Source organism: Rhinatrema bivittatum, chromosome 9, assembly GCF_901001135.1.
Source record: "Rhinatrema bivittatum chromosome 9, aRhiBiv1.1, whole genome shotgun sequence".
Classification (NCBI taxonomy): domain Eukaryota; kingdom Metazoa; phylum Chordata; class Amphibia; order Gymnophiona; family Rhinatrematidae; genus Rhinatrema; species Rhinatrema bivittatum.
The window spans coordinates 174,674,089-174,688,378 of record NC_042623.1 but is presented as its reverse complement, the minus strand read 5'-3'; the positions used below and the strand labels follow the sequence as shown (position 1 = coordinate 174,688,378).

General features: G+C 44.7%; 1 protein-coding gene across 6 annotated transcripts in view; it reads left to right on the top strand.

Annotated features, from left to right (window-relative positions):
• Positions 1 to 14,290, top strand: part of LEKR1 (leucine, glutamate and lysine rich 1) — a 515,362-nt gene that overhangs the window by 63,000 nt on the left and 438,072 nt on the right. For 2 of the 6 annotated variants that reach the window (XM_029615748.1, XM_029615750.1), the window contains exon 2: positions 4,532 to 4,656. In XM_029615748.1, the coding sequence (XP_029471608.1) occupies positions 4,532 to 4,656 (125 nt within the window). Of the gene's footprint in view, positions 1 to 1,675; positions 1,787 to 2,497; positions 2,827 to 4,182; positions 4,314 to 4,531; positions 4,657 to 14,290 lie in introns of those variants that run through there. The other 4 variants (XM_029615747.1, XM_029615746.1, XM_029615749.1 and 1 more) reach the window with 4 other exon arrangements.

The following is a 14,290-nucleotide window of genomic DNA, read 5'->3' as shown; positions in this document are numbered from 1 at the left end:
CATGCCGTGGGACGCACTCTGTTCGCGGCGAAGATGAAGGCCCAGCATGCCGTTCGCAGCGAAAAGGGAAGGCCCCCGTGTGCTGCGAATGGCACGCTAGGTCTTCATCTTCGCCGCGAACGGACCACGTCCTGCGGCACACGGGGGCCTTCCCTTTTCGACGTGCTCCGTTCGCAGCATGCCGGGGGGTCTCCTCTGCTATTTTCTGTACAGAATTTGGCAATTCTGCTCAAGGGGCGAATTCTGCGCAAATTCTGCGTTCTGCAGTAGCGCAGAATTCCCCCAGGAGTACTCTATGGAGCGATACAGAGGCATTATGACATTTTCCGTTTTATTCCCTTCCTAATAATTCCTAACATTCTGTTTGTTTTTTTGACTGCCGCAGAACACTGAGCCGACAATTTCAATGCCTAGATCTTTATCCTGGGTGGTAACTCCTAATATGGAACCTAACATCATGTAACTAGCATGGGTTATTTTTCTCTATATGCAACACCTTGCACTTGTCCACATTAAATTTCATCTGCATTTGGATGACCAATCTTTTCTACTCGCAAGGTCCTCCCTTCAATTTATCACATTCTGCTTGTGATTTAACTACTCTGAATAATTTTGTATCATCTGCAAATTTGATAACCTCAGTTGCTATAATCCTTTCCAGATCATTTATAAATATATTGAAAAGCACCGGTCCAAGTACAGATCCCAGAGGCACTTCACTGTTTACCCTTTTCCACTGAAAAAATTGACCATTTAATCCTATTCTGTTTCCTGTCTTTTAACCAGTTTGTAATCCACGAAAGGCCATCGCTTCCTATCCCATTTGTGTGGTGAGTGAAACTGAATCTTCACCAACCACTCACAATACAATTAACATGGGCTCGGTGGCACCACAAAAGTCTACTCACAGCATTAACATGGGTTTGGAGACCCCCCCCAAGCCCCCCCACTAAAATCTAAATGGGCTCAGATGCACAACCAAAACACCCCCCACTGCACAAACAAATTTAAACAGGAGACTGCTTTTATGGCTCTACCAAAACAGCCCTTAACACATACAATTAAATATGAGCTCTGCAGCCCAATAAAAACACACTCCACACATAATTAAATTAAAATGGGCTCTGTGGCCTAAACACAAAAGCCCAATGTACACAGGAAAATTAACATAAGCTTTTCAGGCAGACCAAAACAACCCCTAAAATTTAAGCCACACCACTCACTAATCCCACCCCAGCCCACCCCTTCATCCACTGAAGCCCCTGTCACCTACCCCACCACTTTTCCTTCTCTCTGTAAACTATTATTTCTCTGCCCAAACCCTATCCCACCCACTAACCCAACCCCCAAACTCCTTTTCCCGTTCTTACTCGTTCTCCCATTCACTAACCAAGCCTCTCTCCATCTTACTACCCCATCCCCTGAACTCGAGCCCTTTTCCACCAGCTACCTCACCCCCAATGAAGATCCCTACCTTTCTCAAGTCTCCCCACCCACTGATCCATCCCCACAATCAATTCTTCCTTCCCCACTGAATCCCTCGCCCCAAAAGACTCCTCCGATGTCTTTTGCATCCACAGCAAGAGCAGAGGAAAGCCGCAGCACCCTTTCGCCGATTTTCAAAATGACGCGGGATGAAGTGAAGTCTCGCGATACTACACTGCCGCGGGCAGAGGTTTGCCGGAGTTCCGCTAGCCCAGCGCCATTTTGAAAATCGTCGTCATGGAGGCAAGCGGGAACTGGGCTTGTTTCTGCCTCTGGCGTTGAGGCAAAGGACATCGGAGGAGTAAGCCTTGGGTGGGGGGGGTCTTCTAGAAGATTTCAGTAGATGGAATACTGGGTAGGGTGCTTCATTCAGTGGTGCGGTAGTGGCTGGGTGTAGCTTAGTAGATTGGAAGGGCTTGGGCTGAGAATTTGCTGGGTAATGGGACCGTAGGTTTCATTGGGAGTGGGATAATAGGTAGGGCTGGGGTGGGCAAGTAGTATAGGGAGCTTCATTGGGATGAGATAATGGGTGGAAGGGGCTGGTGGGTTAGGTTGTAGGAGGAGCTTGAGTATTGGATTGTTGGTGGGAGAGGCTTCAATTGGGTAGGGTATTGGGTGGGGAAGTAGAAGTTGGCAGCCTCATTGGGGTGGGAGGGGAGAGGCTTCAATGGAAGATGGGGTGGGGGTAAATGAGTGGTTTGGGAGCTTAAGTGGGGTGTGGGAATTAGTAGTGGTTGGGGTCTTGAGTAGGTTGGGTGGGAATAGTGGGTGAGGGTAATGTGGGGAACTTGAGTGGGGGTTGATTTAGTGGGTTGGGGACTTGAGTGGAGGTGGGGTAGTAGGGTTTGCTTGGGAATTGAGGTAGTGGGTGGGAGAAAAATGGGCAGTGGGCTTGAGTGGTGGGTTAGTGGATGGGGTGTACAGTGGGGGTGGGATATTAAATGGGGGCTTTGAGTGGAGTCTAGTATTAATGGGTTGTGGTCTTGAACTGGAGGTGTGATTAGTAAGTAAGGTGGGGGCTTGTTTTGGTTGGGCTATCAAGCCCATATAATTTTATTCTGTGTTGTGAGTAGGAAAAAGCTGATAGTTTCAACAAAATATGAATGATAATGCTATTTTGGATAGGAATGTTCATTTTAGTTTCCTTTGATTATATTTATGCGCTTGCATATGTCTGAGAACCTTAAAGCAATAAGTAGAGGGGTTTTGAACTCTAATTTAGGAGCTCAGCTTTTTTGAATATTGGCCTCTGTGTCTAAGTGGTGGGTAAAAGCCACGCATGCCCTCCACAAAATGACTGCTAGCGAGACGAAACAGTAACTGTGGCTTAGTAAGTTAGATGTAAGTAGAATATACATTTTTTTCTATAGCAGTCTATTGGTTCAGCAATGCATCTTTTCAAATAATATTTGTTTTTTTCATACCCCTTTCCAAGTAATGCTCAAGGTGGCTTATAGAATATTCAGGAACAATAAGTCCCAGCTCCTAAAAGCTTACAGTCTAAGTGGGTATCTGAGACAGTAGGAGATAGTGACTTGCCTAAGATCACAAGAAATTTTTTTTTTTTTGATGGTGGGAGACTGGTTTCTGTGGTTCTCAGACCATTGCTCCTAATGTAGAGTTTGAGCTATGAGCTGAGAATGACCAGTGACTGATTTTAGGATTTTGCCACCCTTAGGCACTGTTGGTGGTTTTATGTGCACTGCCCCCCCCCAGATAAGAGACTACAAAGCAGAAGTCTAAGGCACAGCCTTCTTGGTTCTTCTCTATCTGCTCCAGGTTCACTGCCTCCCTTTATGTCTATAAATGGCAGGAAAAGAGGGTCTGGATTAGGGACTAGAGTGATTTTTGCTCCCTGCTGTATGCTATGCCTTCACCTCCCTCTTCCTGAGGTTGTCTCTCACATATATGTTCATTCTCTCATACACTCCCGCTCATTCTCCCATCTATGCTCTTACACACACACACACACACACACACACACACAGTTTCTAACATGCACACAGGCTCTACATTCAGAGCCTCTCCTTTAACTTTGGGCCGCGGTAGGATGGGGTCCACCGCTGCCCCACTGGGCCTCTCTTTGGGCCATGGTGTGATGGTATCTGCTGCAGCCCTACTGTCGCTGAATCTCTCTGCGGACTGCTGCGGCTCTGCTGCTGCTGCTGGCAGACTTCTCTTTGGCCTGTAACAGGATGGGGTCTGCTGCAGCCCTGCCGCTGCTGGGTTTCTCTTTGGGCTGCAGTGGGGTGGGGTCTGCCGTGGCCCTGCTGCCTCTGGGCCTCTCCTTTATCACCCTGGGCTGGATGATGCTGGCAATGCTCAGGGCTTCCCTCATCTCACAGTGCCTTGGGCAGCCACCCAGTTCACCAACTATAAAGACCAGATTTGTGGGTTGGATTATGGATCAGAGTGACTTTTCTTTGTTCCCTGCTGTGTGCTCTCCTGCCTCACCTCCTTCCTCCTATTTCCTGCACAGGACTTGAGGGGAGCAGCTGGAATAGGGAGTAAAAAGCAGTTTTTCTTTGCTTTGTCCCTTCCAGCCTTACCCCTCCCCTCCTATTCTCTGCAAGGGGAGGGGAGGGATTGGTGCAAGAAATGGAAGGCCATTGTCTGCTGAGAGAGATCTAGCTGAATGGGGAGGCAGCAAAGCTGCAACTGGCCTGCTGCCCCCACTTTTTTTTTTTTCTACCCTAGGCATGGGCCTAGTGTGCCTGTTGGCAAATCCAGGCCTAAGGATGGTCTCTTCTTGGCCTTTTGACGGAAACTGTGAAACTGTAAGACATCGAGGGTTAACGTGCTGTCACCTGACTCCTGTTGGGAACAAGGTGAGATTACTACTGTTACCAAAGTGGATTTAACCTGTTTAAAATAAGCATGATTGTGGGAGCCTGCATTTTTTTCACCTGGCTTTAATATTACAGAACTTTGTACACATTGATACTGATATATTTAGAATATTGATTACGGAGGAGATAAAAACATGAACAGATCTCCCAATATTTTCTAGAATGTGAATGCTATTGTTTCTGTTTTACTTACTTAGCCTGTATAATTCAGATATTGAAGACTCTTCAACTGATGTGCATGGCCCTGCTAAACTCCTCCACAGAATCTAAGACCATGGATCAGCCTCTTCCTATCCACCCTCTACCTGAAGAAATCCAAAAGGTAGGGTCCTGGCAATGATTCAGTCAGTGCTTGCAAAATCAAATTATGTGCATTTTTGGAAATCAGAGTGGACAGGAGTAAGTCTTCATCTAAATTTAATTGAAACAGTATTTGATCATATAGTTTAATATAACAAATTTATAGCTTGCTGTTTTGCAATTCACAGCAGGGTACAATAAAGTATACATAAAAACATAAAGTAATGAATATAAATTGACATAAATATACTAAAAATAAATATACAATCAATAAAATAGAACAATAATAATAACAAACCAAACACAAAACCTGATTTAAATTAGACTAGTAGATAATATTTAACAACAACTTTACTAGAATAATATATAAATGCCTGGCACTAAATTAAGTTATAAATGTCTGGTAAAGCAACCAAGTTTAAATGTCTTCTTGAATGTTTTTTGACATATCATCCTAGTACAACTTGCAAATATGTATTCATATTACGTTCTGTTGGCTGCAGATAGACATAGTAAGCATAGGGATTACAGCAGATAAAGACCAAATGGTCCATCCAGTCTGCCCAGCAAGTTGCTCATGGTAGTGTAAGTAAGTTTAGGGGTACAGGGACCTGTTTGCTAGAGATCACTTCCAGTTCCCCTCCCACTTCACGATCCTAAGTTCAGGAAAAGACAATGTGTTCTCCTCAGAATTAGACTTTTATTTAGCATTTAGAAAATAACAATTCCTGTTTCTTCCTCTGGCCACTAAGCATCAGTTTATCCTAAAGAAAGTTCTGTACCATGGGTAGTTTCAAACATGCCATAACCCTTAGCCTGCCTAATACTTTAATACTTATGGCTAACTTACCTACTATCCCTGGTCCCAACTTCAGTCGATTTCCCTGTTTACCTCTGAAGCAGGCTCTGGCTGGGGGTCTGGAGAATGTGGGCAGGGGAGGAGGCTTGCATCTGGGTCTGATGCTGGCAGAGGTGCAGGACGGTCAGGGAAGGAGGCTTGCTTCTGGGTCTGGTACTGGCAGAGCTGCTGGGCTGCTCTCGGCTATTCACTATGTCCCAGGGGCTATTGGTGCCATTGGTCGGCCCCTGTCACATGGTAAGGACAAAGGCTATCGATGCCATTTTGAATACTGGCAGCTGACAGCCCGAGTGCAGGAGATCGCTCCCGGACCCCCGCTGGACCACCAGGGACTTTTGGCAAGTCTTGGGGGGGTCAGGAGGGTGGAGGGTTGTAGTTAATTAAATTTAAAGGGTTGGGATGGGGAATGGGGACAAAAAAAACATTTTATGCCCTCCCCTAATTTGCTCCATAAGACGCACAGATGGCCCGGGAATAGAGCCGGTTTAGCACACCATTTTCTTTTCTTTTTTTTTTTTTTTTTAATTTTTCCGCTCTGAATCCTAGGTGTGTCTTATGGTCAGGTGCGTCTTATAGAGCGAAAAATATGGTGACCTGGATAGGCTCAATGTTACTCTGGGTAATTTTAGCAAAAACATCTGTAATGATATCTGGAGAGCCTAAATAGGTTGTAATCTGTCCTTTCATTAATTTCTCATGCTGTTTTCCAGCTCTCTAAACAAGTCATTGGTGAGCACTTGAATGGGCTGGTTAAAAGTGCGGTCCTCACTCAGCACAGTTTTAATGGTGGTAATGTCCTCTCAAGTTATGCTCAGTTGCTTGGGAATGTAGGTTAACCAAGGTGACTGTAGAGTTACTTAGTGTTTTACCTTGAGACGTTAACTGTTCTTGCTGGTGTTTGTATCTGTTTAGAGAGATGAAAAATATCATCCTGAAACTCTAACAGTGTTCTGCAAACGTTTTACGGCAACTGCATTTGCAAAGTACATGGATGCACCAAAGAGGGAATCCAGGACTGAAAAGATAATGGATCCAGCAGGCAAATGCATGTTAGTGAGGCTAAAATGTTTCTGGATCACATGTTGGGGGGTAAAATGTTCTGGGTAACAATCTGGGACTGCGTGATGAGGAAGCCAGGGGTGTCTTGCATCATGATGCCGGAGGAGGGACCAACTTTGCAGTTTCCGCTCCTGTCATAAACAGCACTAGGATGATCGCCCTCGGGGATTGGCTCTTCATCTGAAAAACAGAGAACTACTCTCCTGCTTTATTGTTAATGTCAGTGTCACTGGGCACAGCATTTTGATCCACAGATTTCTGAGGATGACAAGGTTTGAGCTGATGTGGACCCATTTAAAGACATCTTCACCATCATGATTTGTCTCTAATTTGAATAAGATACGCGACTGGTGAGACTTTATCTACAATTACAATCTTTCCAGCTACGTAAAAACTTGCTTTCTTTGGCTTTGTTTTAACTGTAACTATAGTGAAAGGCCTTGTCTCCAATTTTATTTATTTATGCACTTTTATATACCGATGCTCATGAAAAATCATATCGCGTCAGTTTACATATAACTACAGTTGGAAAGTACAATAAACAAGGGGACTTTAACCTGGAAAAAAGACAACTCTAATGAGAGTCGCAAACAAGGGTAGAGGTGGAGAATGAGTAGTAACATTAAGGTAACAACAACGATAACTGTGTTAAATAATGTGGTGAGGTGTAAAGGGTCTGATGCCAATTTTATACTCTTTAGAGGTAGCTTTTAAACCATGATAGGCTTTTCTATCTCTGACATTCATCTCCAAATTCTTTTAGGAAAAAGTGTTTTGCAAATGTTCCTGCAAATGGGTAACATATTCATGTTTGGCACTAGCCAAATTAGCATCCTGCGTCCTGTAAAACAAATTCATAGGTAAGGTCATTTCTCTTCATGTCATCTCAAATGGTGAGAACCCCATAGTACGATGTGGTATGGCTCGGGTAGCCATTAACACTAGGGGTAATTTGATATCCCAGTCCTTACCTGATGTGGACACATACTTCTTTAGAATGCTGATTATGGTTTTCTGTGTTCTCTCTACTTGTCCTGATGATTGGGGGTGATATATGATATGTGGGGCTTACTTTTCACACCCAACAGTTTCCACATGTGCTTAATTACCTGTCCAGTAAAATATGAGCCTTGGTCCTAGTCTACTTTCATAAGCAAAAACCCCAGCGACTGAACATATGATTCAAGAGTAGGGTGGCTGTGGTCTCAGCAGGGTTAGGGGCAGGTATGCACTCTACCCACTTAATAAAGAGGCAGGTCACTGTGAGCATATATTTGTTACCTCTGGGTCGGGCCTGTGGTCAGATCCTCTAATCTATTTGAATATCAGTCCAGGGCTTGGTAATACCTCAGGTCTGTAAGGGCGCTCTGTGTGCGAGTGAAGTGGGCTGGAACCTGCAGCAGGTGAGAACCTTTTTGTTTATGATTTCACATTGTGGTACATGTGCGGCCAATAGGCTACTTGTTTTCAGAGCATCATAAGTGATCTGATCACCTCTGTGCCTGGCACATGGCTCATCATGGCCATGCTGTAGCATGATCCCCCTATAGGATGGTGGGACTACCCACTCACTGTATGATTCCATTCTTACTGGTCCGTATGTGTAAATCTTTTACTATCTGAAACTGATTTTGGGAAGCATAGAGGAGCCATAACTCCTCATCTGTCTGACAATCTGCTTCGGTGAGGTGATTAGCATCAGGAACATGAATGAAGTTACTTGATAACTATCAATGCCTGTCTATGAATGAACAATCATTGTTTGTTTGAGTTATAACTATGAATGTTACTTTATAAACCGTTGTGATCTATATAGGGAATGATGATATATAAAATGTTTAAATACAACTTTCCCAGGGAGGATCTCCTTTCTGGGCATTCACTAGGTCAAAGGCTGGATTTCGCTACACCACTGGAGTGTGGGAATAGCGGCCTGTTTAGCTTGATGCCTGGTGACTGTTTTCACTTCTACTGTGGGAGATACCTTCATTTGCCAGAGCCTATCTGATATGGCACCCTCCTTGGCCAGGTGGTCTGGAAAGTCATTGCCAGCCTTGTCCAAACCCGTGACTTTAGAATGACCTTTTACCTTTATCCAGTAGACTGTCATTTCTTTTTCTTGCACTAACTGATCTAAGGCTAGAATCAATTCACGGTGTTTGACAGTTTTTCTTTTGTTTTTTTTTTTAGAATTGAGCCTTTGATTTGCTTTCCAGTTAGGCAGATGTTTCTTGAAGTTATGTCTGACGTAGTCAGAATCCGTGCAGATTACAATGCTCTGTAAACCATGCTGTACAGCCATTTGCACAGTTGTCAGTGCTGCAGTGAGCTCTGCATACTGATTTGATTTGGATCCCAGAGTGTAGCTGAGGGGACCACAGGGGTGATTCTCCTCTCATGCTATTCCTACTGTGGCTACTAAATCGTAGTCACTATCCCTGCAGGAAAACACCACTGTCAACATATGCTTTAGAAAAACGGTTGCACGTTTCTTTGTCATAGGCATAATGATGGTGGGGTTCTGTTTCGGTCTCAGGTTCCGAGATCAATTCCGGTGGTTCTTCAGCAGTGCAATCCGTGTAATTCAGCTAAATTGTGAGCCAGAACACTTTTATGTCCTTGGGCATATCGCAACACTCACGCATGCACACACACCAGGTCTCTCTCTCTCACTCTCACACACACGGAGGAGGCCAAAGACTCCCAGAAGGAAGACTGGAGAAGAGAGATTTTCTCCACTGAATTTGTGCTGTTAATGCACATGACATAATTGGCTAAGGAAGGAGTGTCTGAAGCGGGGCCAACCCAAAGGGCTTCTGTGTCCATCCAAGATGTGAAAATTAGCCCTGCAGGAGGGGTTTGGAGGTCCATCTTGGCCTTCCAAGAAAAAAAAGCAACTAACCAGGTGGGATTCAGATGGAGAGTTGGCGGCTTCTGAAGGGGAATGGGATCCCTTGCCAAAACCCCCAGGGGTCAAGGATGAGGATGGAGAGCTCTGTGGTAGAAGGGGATGACCCTAAGGTGGTCAGATACTTTCATAAGGAGGAGCTGTTCTCCATGATTACACAGGTTCTGAAATAATTTGGGATTAAAGAGGTTTAGGAGGATCAGGGCATGAAGGGAAGGATCCCTTCATAGAAGGGCTTAGAGGTACAGCTAAGGCTTTTCCCTTTCACTGTACTGCGAAGAAGCTAGCTTTCAGGAAGTAGGATATCCCAGAGGCTGGATTGAAGGTTAGAAGGGTGATGGCAAAGCCTTACCCATTGCCAGAAGAAGCTTTGGAGCTGTTGAAGCTGCCTAAGGTGGATGCCTTGGATTCTGGTGGCTAGTGTGGTAGCATTTAAGGATGCCCAAGATTTCACGTTAGAGCTGCATCTTAAGAAGATGTTTGAGGTTTCGGCTTTGGGCATATATGCAGCAGTTTCATGGCATGGGCCTGTTTGGACTGGGTTCATAAGAACTTTAGAAATTGCCATACTGGATCAGACCAAGGTTCCATCAAGCCCAGCATTCTGTTTCCAACTGTGGCCGATCCAGGCTTCAAGTACCCAAATAGTAAGTACGGTAGATCCCATGCTATTGATGCCAGTAATAGCAGTGGCTATTCTCTAAGACAATTTAATTAATAACAGTTAATGGACTTCTCCATGAACTTATCCAAACTTTTTTTAAAACCAGCTACACTAACTGTTCTGACCACATCCTCTGGCAACAAATTCCAGAGCTTAATTATGCGTTGAGTAAAAAAGAATTTTCTCCGATTAGTTTAAAAAGTGCTACTTGCTAACTTCATGGTCCTTCTATTATCTGAAAGAGTAAATAACTGATTCACATTTACCCATTCTAGACATCTATCATATCCCCCCTCAGCTGTCTCTTCTCCAAGCTGATCAGCCCTAACCTCTTTAGCCTTTCCTCAAAGGGGAGCTGTTCCATCCTCTTTATCATTTTGGTCACCCTTCTCTGTATCTTCTCCATCGCAACTATATTTTTTTTGGTTACTGAAACTGAATGTGATAGTTCCTGTATTCCAAGAGGAGCAGGGACAGGGCAGATATTCAATCTGCTCCATAGTTACAAAGAAAGAAGGTACCTATCTGTGCATTCTGGACTTTAAGAAGGTGAATTTGCCCCTATGGGTGCCTCATTTCCAAATGGAGACTTTGTGCTCGGTCATTGCAGTGGTCAGGAGAGGAGCATTCCTGGCATATCTGCGTTTACCCATTCACAAGGAGCATGAGGGGTTTCTCTGCTTTGCAGTATTGGGAGAACACTTTCAGTTCAGAGTTCTGCCTTGCACGTTCACCAAAGTGATGGTAGTCATGGTGGCAGCCCTCTGGAGGGCATTCTCTTTCATCCTTATCTAGATGACTGGCTTATTCAGATGAAGTCATGGGATCTGGCCACCAATTAATCCAAAGGTTGATGCAACGGTTACAATCCCTGGGCTGGGTTGTGAATCTGGCAAAAAGCAACTTGATTCCTTCAAAATTTCTAGAGTATCTGGGGGCATGGTTTGAAACCAAGGTGGTCAAAGTGTTTCTCATGATGAGAGAAGTTGTTAACGTTGCAAGGACAAATCCAGAGGTTGCTGTAGATTTGGATGTGCAGGGTCTGGGACTACTTACAGATCCTTGGCTTTATGATATCTACTCTAGATCTAGTTCTGTGGGCATTTGCTCATATGTGACTGCTCCAGCAGGCGCTGTTGGCATTCTGAAATCTCTAGTCAGAGGATTTTGAGCTCCATTTGCCCCTTCCGGGGAGGCCAGGTTGAGTCTATCCTGGTGGCTTTCACAGGCCAATCTGGAAAGGGGTGTGGGGCTGGAGATTATGAATTGGTGACTACATATGTCAGTCTGTCAGGATGGAGGGTGGGGTATCTGTTGTGGTCATACAGCGTAGGGGTGGTCGGGAGGCATCATGGTCCATGAATTGTCTAGAAACCAGAGTATTTCGTAAGCCTTTTTTTCTTCTGGTAATTCGCAATTGGGCATTAAGGGTCCTGTTTGACAATGTGACAGTGGTGGCTTACATCAACTAGCAGGAAGACACGGAGTCCAGCGGTGGCCTTGGAAGCCTAAGAGCAGTTTCACTGGAAGAATGTGTATTTTAGTCCTGTCCGTGTTGCATCTGGCAGGATGGAGAATATGCAAGTGGATTTTCTCAGCAGACACGTAGGATCTTGGAGATTGGGAGTTATCAGGCGAAGCAATGTCTCTCATTTACTCAAATAGGCCGATACTGTAAAGTGCGCTCAGCTAAGTGCACTTTCTTACCTGGTTTGGACGTGGGTTTTGGACGCTTGTCCACAACCCCTTATACAATAAGGGGTTTAGTGCATCCACAGTGCGCATTCAACACCCCCCCCCTTCCCAAACTAATGGCGCTCATCACATGCAAACGAATGTTGATGAGTCTTAGTCATTCACCCGGGATACAGGAAAAAAAATGTATGGCTGATCCACACACTTTGCGCTCAGAAATTTCTGAGCAGCCCGAACTGTACATCCTCTGACTTAATATTGTAGCGATATTAAGTGGGAGGAACCAAAAGTTAAAAAAAAAAAAGTGTCAGCAGTTCAGATTAGGTTGTGCATTGGTTAGGAAAACGGATGCTCGTAAAATTGAGCGTCTGTTTTCCAAACCCACTGACAACCACCTCTCCTGGGCCAAGGAGGCTCTAGGAGTGCGCAGTTGTCCCTAGTGCCTCCTTTTTAATGCAACCCCTCATTTTGCATTCAATATTGCATGCCCAGGAGAGAAGGGGCTGAGAGCGCATTCAAAGAGCGGGTACCAAAAAAGGATGCACTTTTTTAGCGCGTCCATCAGTTACTGAAGGGAGTTGGGAACAGAGTCTGGATGCTCTTTCCCAGCCATGGCCATGCTGGATTCAGCTATACGTATTTTCTCCTTGGCCTCTAATAGGCAGATTCCTAAGGTGTATTGAGGTTCATCACGGAAAGGTGATCCTGGTGTCTCCAGAGTGGCTGAGTTTTTTGCAGATCAGGTAAATCTGGCAGTGGATGGACCTTTGAGGCTTGGGCATCTCCTTGGGTTGTTTCATCAGGAGCCAATTTTTTGGCAACGGGTGGATCACTTTTGTCTTGTGGTGTACGATGAGGTTGTAAGGATATTTGGAGGAAGTCATTTCAACTTTGCTTTAGTCGAGGAGAACCTCAACTTCCTTGTCTGATGTCTGGGTGTAAAAGGTGTTTTGAGTTGTGGTGTCTTGAGGGGTTCCTTTTTGTTTCGTGCCTCTATTTCTCAAATTCTGTTTCTCGAATTCTTCCTCTCTTACAGTTGGGCCTACAAAAGTTTCTGACCCTAAATTCTCTTAGAGTGCAGATGGGAGGCCCTGACCTACGTCAGAGGGGAGAGTCCATAAATCCTCCCTGGCTTCCCAACCTTAAGGGGATAAAGCACTTGCGATCCCTGGTGAGATGGATGGTTCCCCCATGGAACCTTAATTTGGTTTTGCAAATATTGTGTGCTTCACCTTTTGAGCCTTTGAGAGAGGCATCATTGAAAGACATCATGTTGAAGGCTGCAATTTTTGGTTGCGATTTGTTCAGCAAGGCGTTAACTTGTAGAGACCCTGTCCATCTTTTTTGCCAAAGGTGGTATTTCCTCCGACAGTCAGACAGTGGAGTTACCTGACTTTGGGAATTTGGAGTCTTCTCCACCAGCTCGGAACTTCATTTGTTGGATGTGCGTCTTGTCCTTTTATGCTATTTAAAAGTTATCAACAGTTTTTATAGGTCTGATCCTATTCAGTGGAATAAGTAAGGGGAATAAAGCTTTAAAAGTGCCCATTTCCTGATAGTTGAAAGAGGCTATTGCTTCTGCTTACATATGTAAAGGGGTCTCAGTCCCAGAGGGACTGTGACCTCATTCCACTAGGGCGCAGCTTGGCTGAATGATATTGCCGCAGGCGAAAGTGTCTTACAAGCGGGTCTTAGGGTTCTTGCCCAGTTTAGGGAAGCTTGGGTACATCCCATGCATCTGGACTGATCTGGGGGAGGATAAGGAAAGGAAAATTTGGTTCTTACCTTGTGATTTTGTTCTTTGAGTCCCACAGATCAGTCCAGAACCGTGCTCTTTTCTGTGTGTAAATAGATCAGAGGTCACCTTGTTTATGATGATCAAATTCTTCTATGTTCTGTTGTCCTCCAGTTGGGGGGGGGGGGGATTACCTTCCCCCTACTCGGATGGGGGTGGGGCAGTTGCGGTTTCATAGTTTTCTGCTTGGGTACATTGCGTACTAAGAGACTGCACACTGTCAAGTACCACCGGTACAGCAAAGCTTTTCTTCTCTTGTATCCATTTTGCTGGTAGGGGAGAAAAACTCATGTGCCAGACTGATCTCTGGGACTTGAGGAATGAAAATTAGCAGATAAGAACCAATTTTCCTTTAGATTACTCATCTACTCCCCACTCACCCTCATCCTGTGACCCCCCCCTTCATTCCAGAGTCTTCTTTCTGTGAAAGAGACCTGCCTTCTGTGTATTGATACCTCTGAGGTATTTAAATGTCTCTCTCACTTCTCCCCATCCTGCCTTTCCTCTAAGGTATACATGCTTAGGTCTTTAAGTCTGCCTCATATGCTGTGCAATGAAGATCACTGACCGTTTTAGAAATCATTTATTTATATTTTAAAAAGTTTTTATATCCTGCAGCTTATAAGAAATAGAAAACAATATAACAAACAATAGTCCATAGTCTGAAGCATATAAA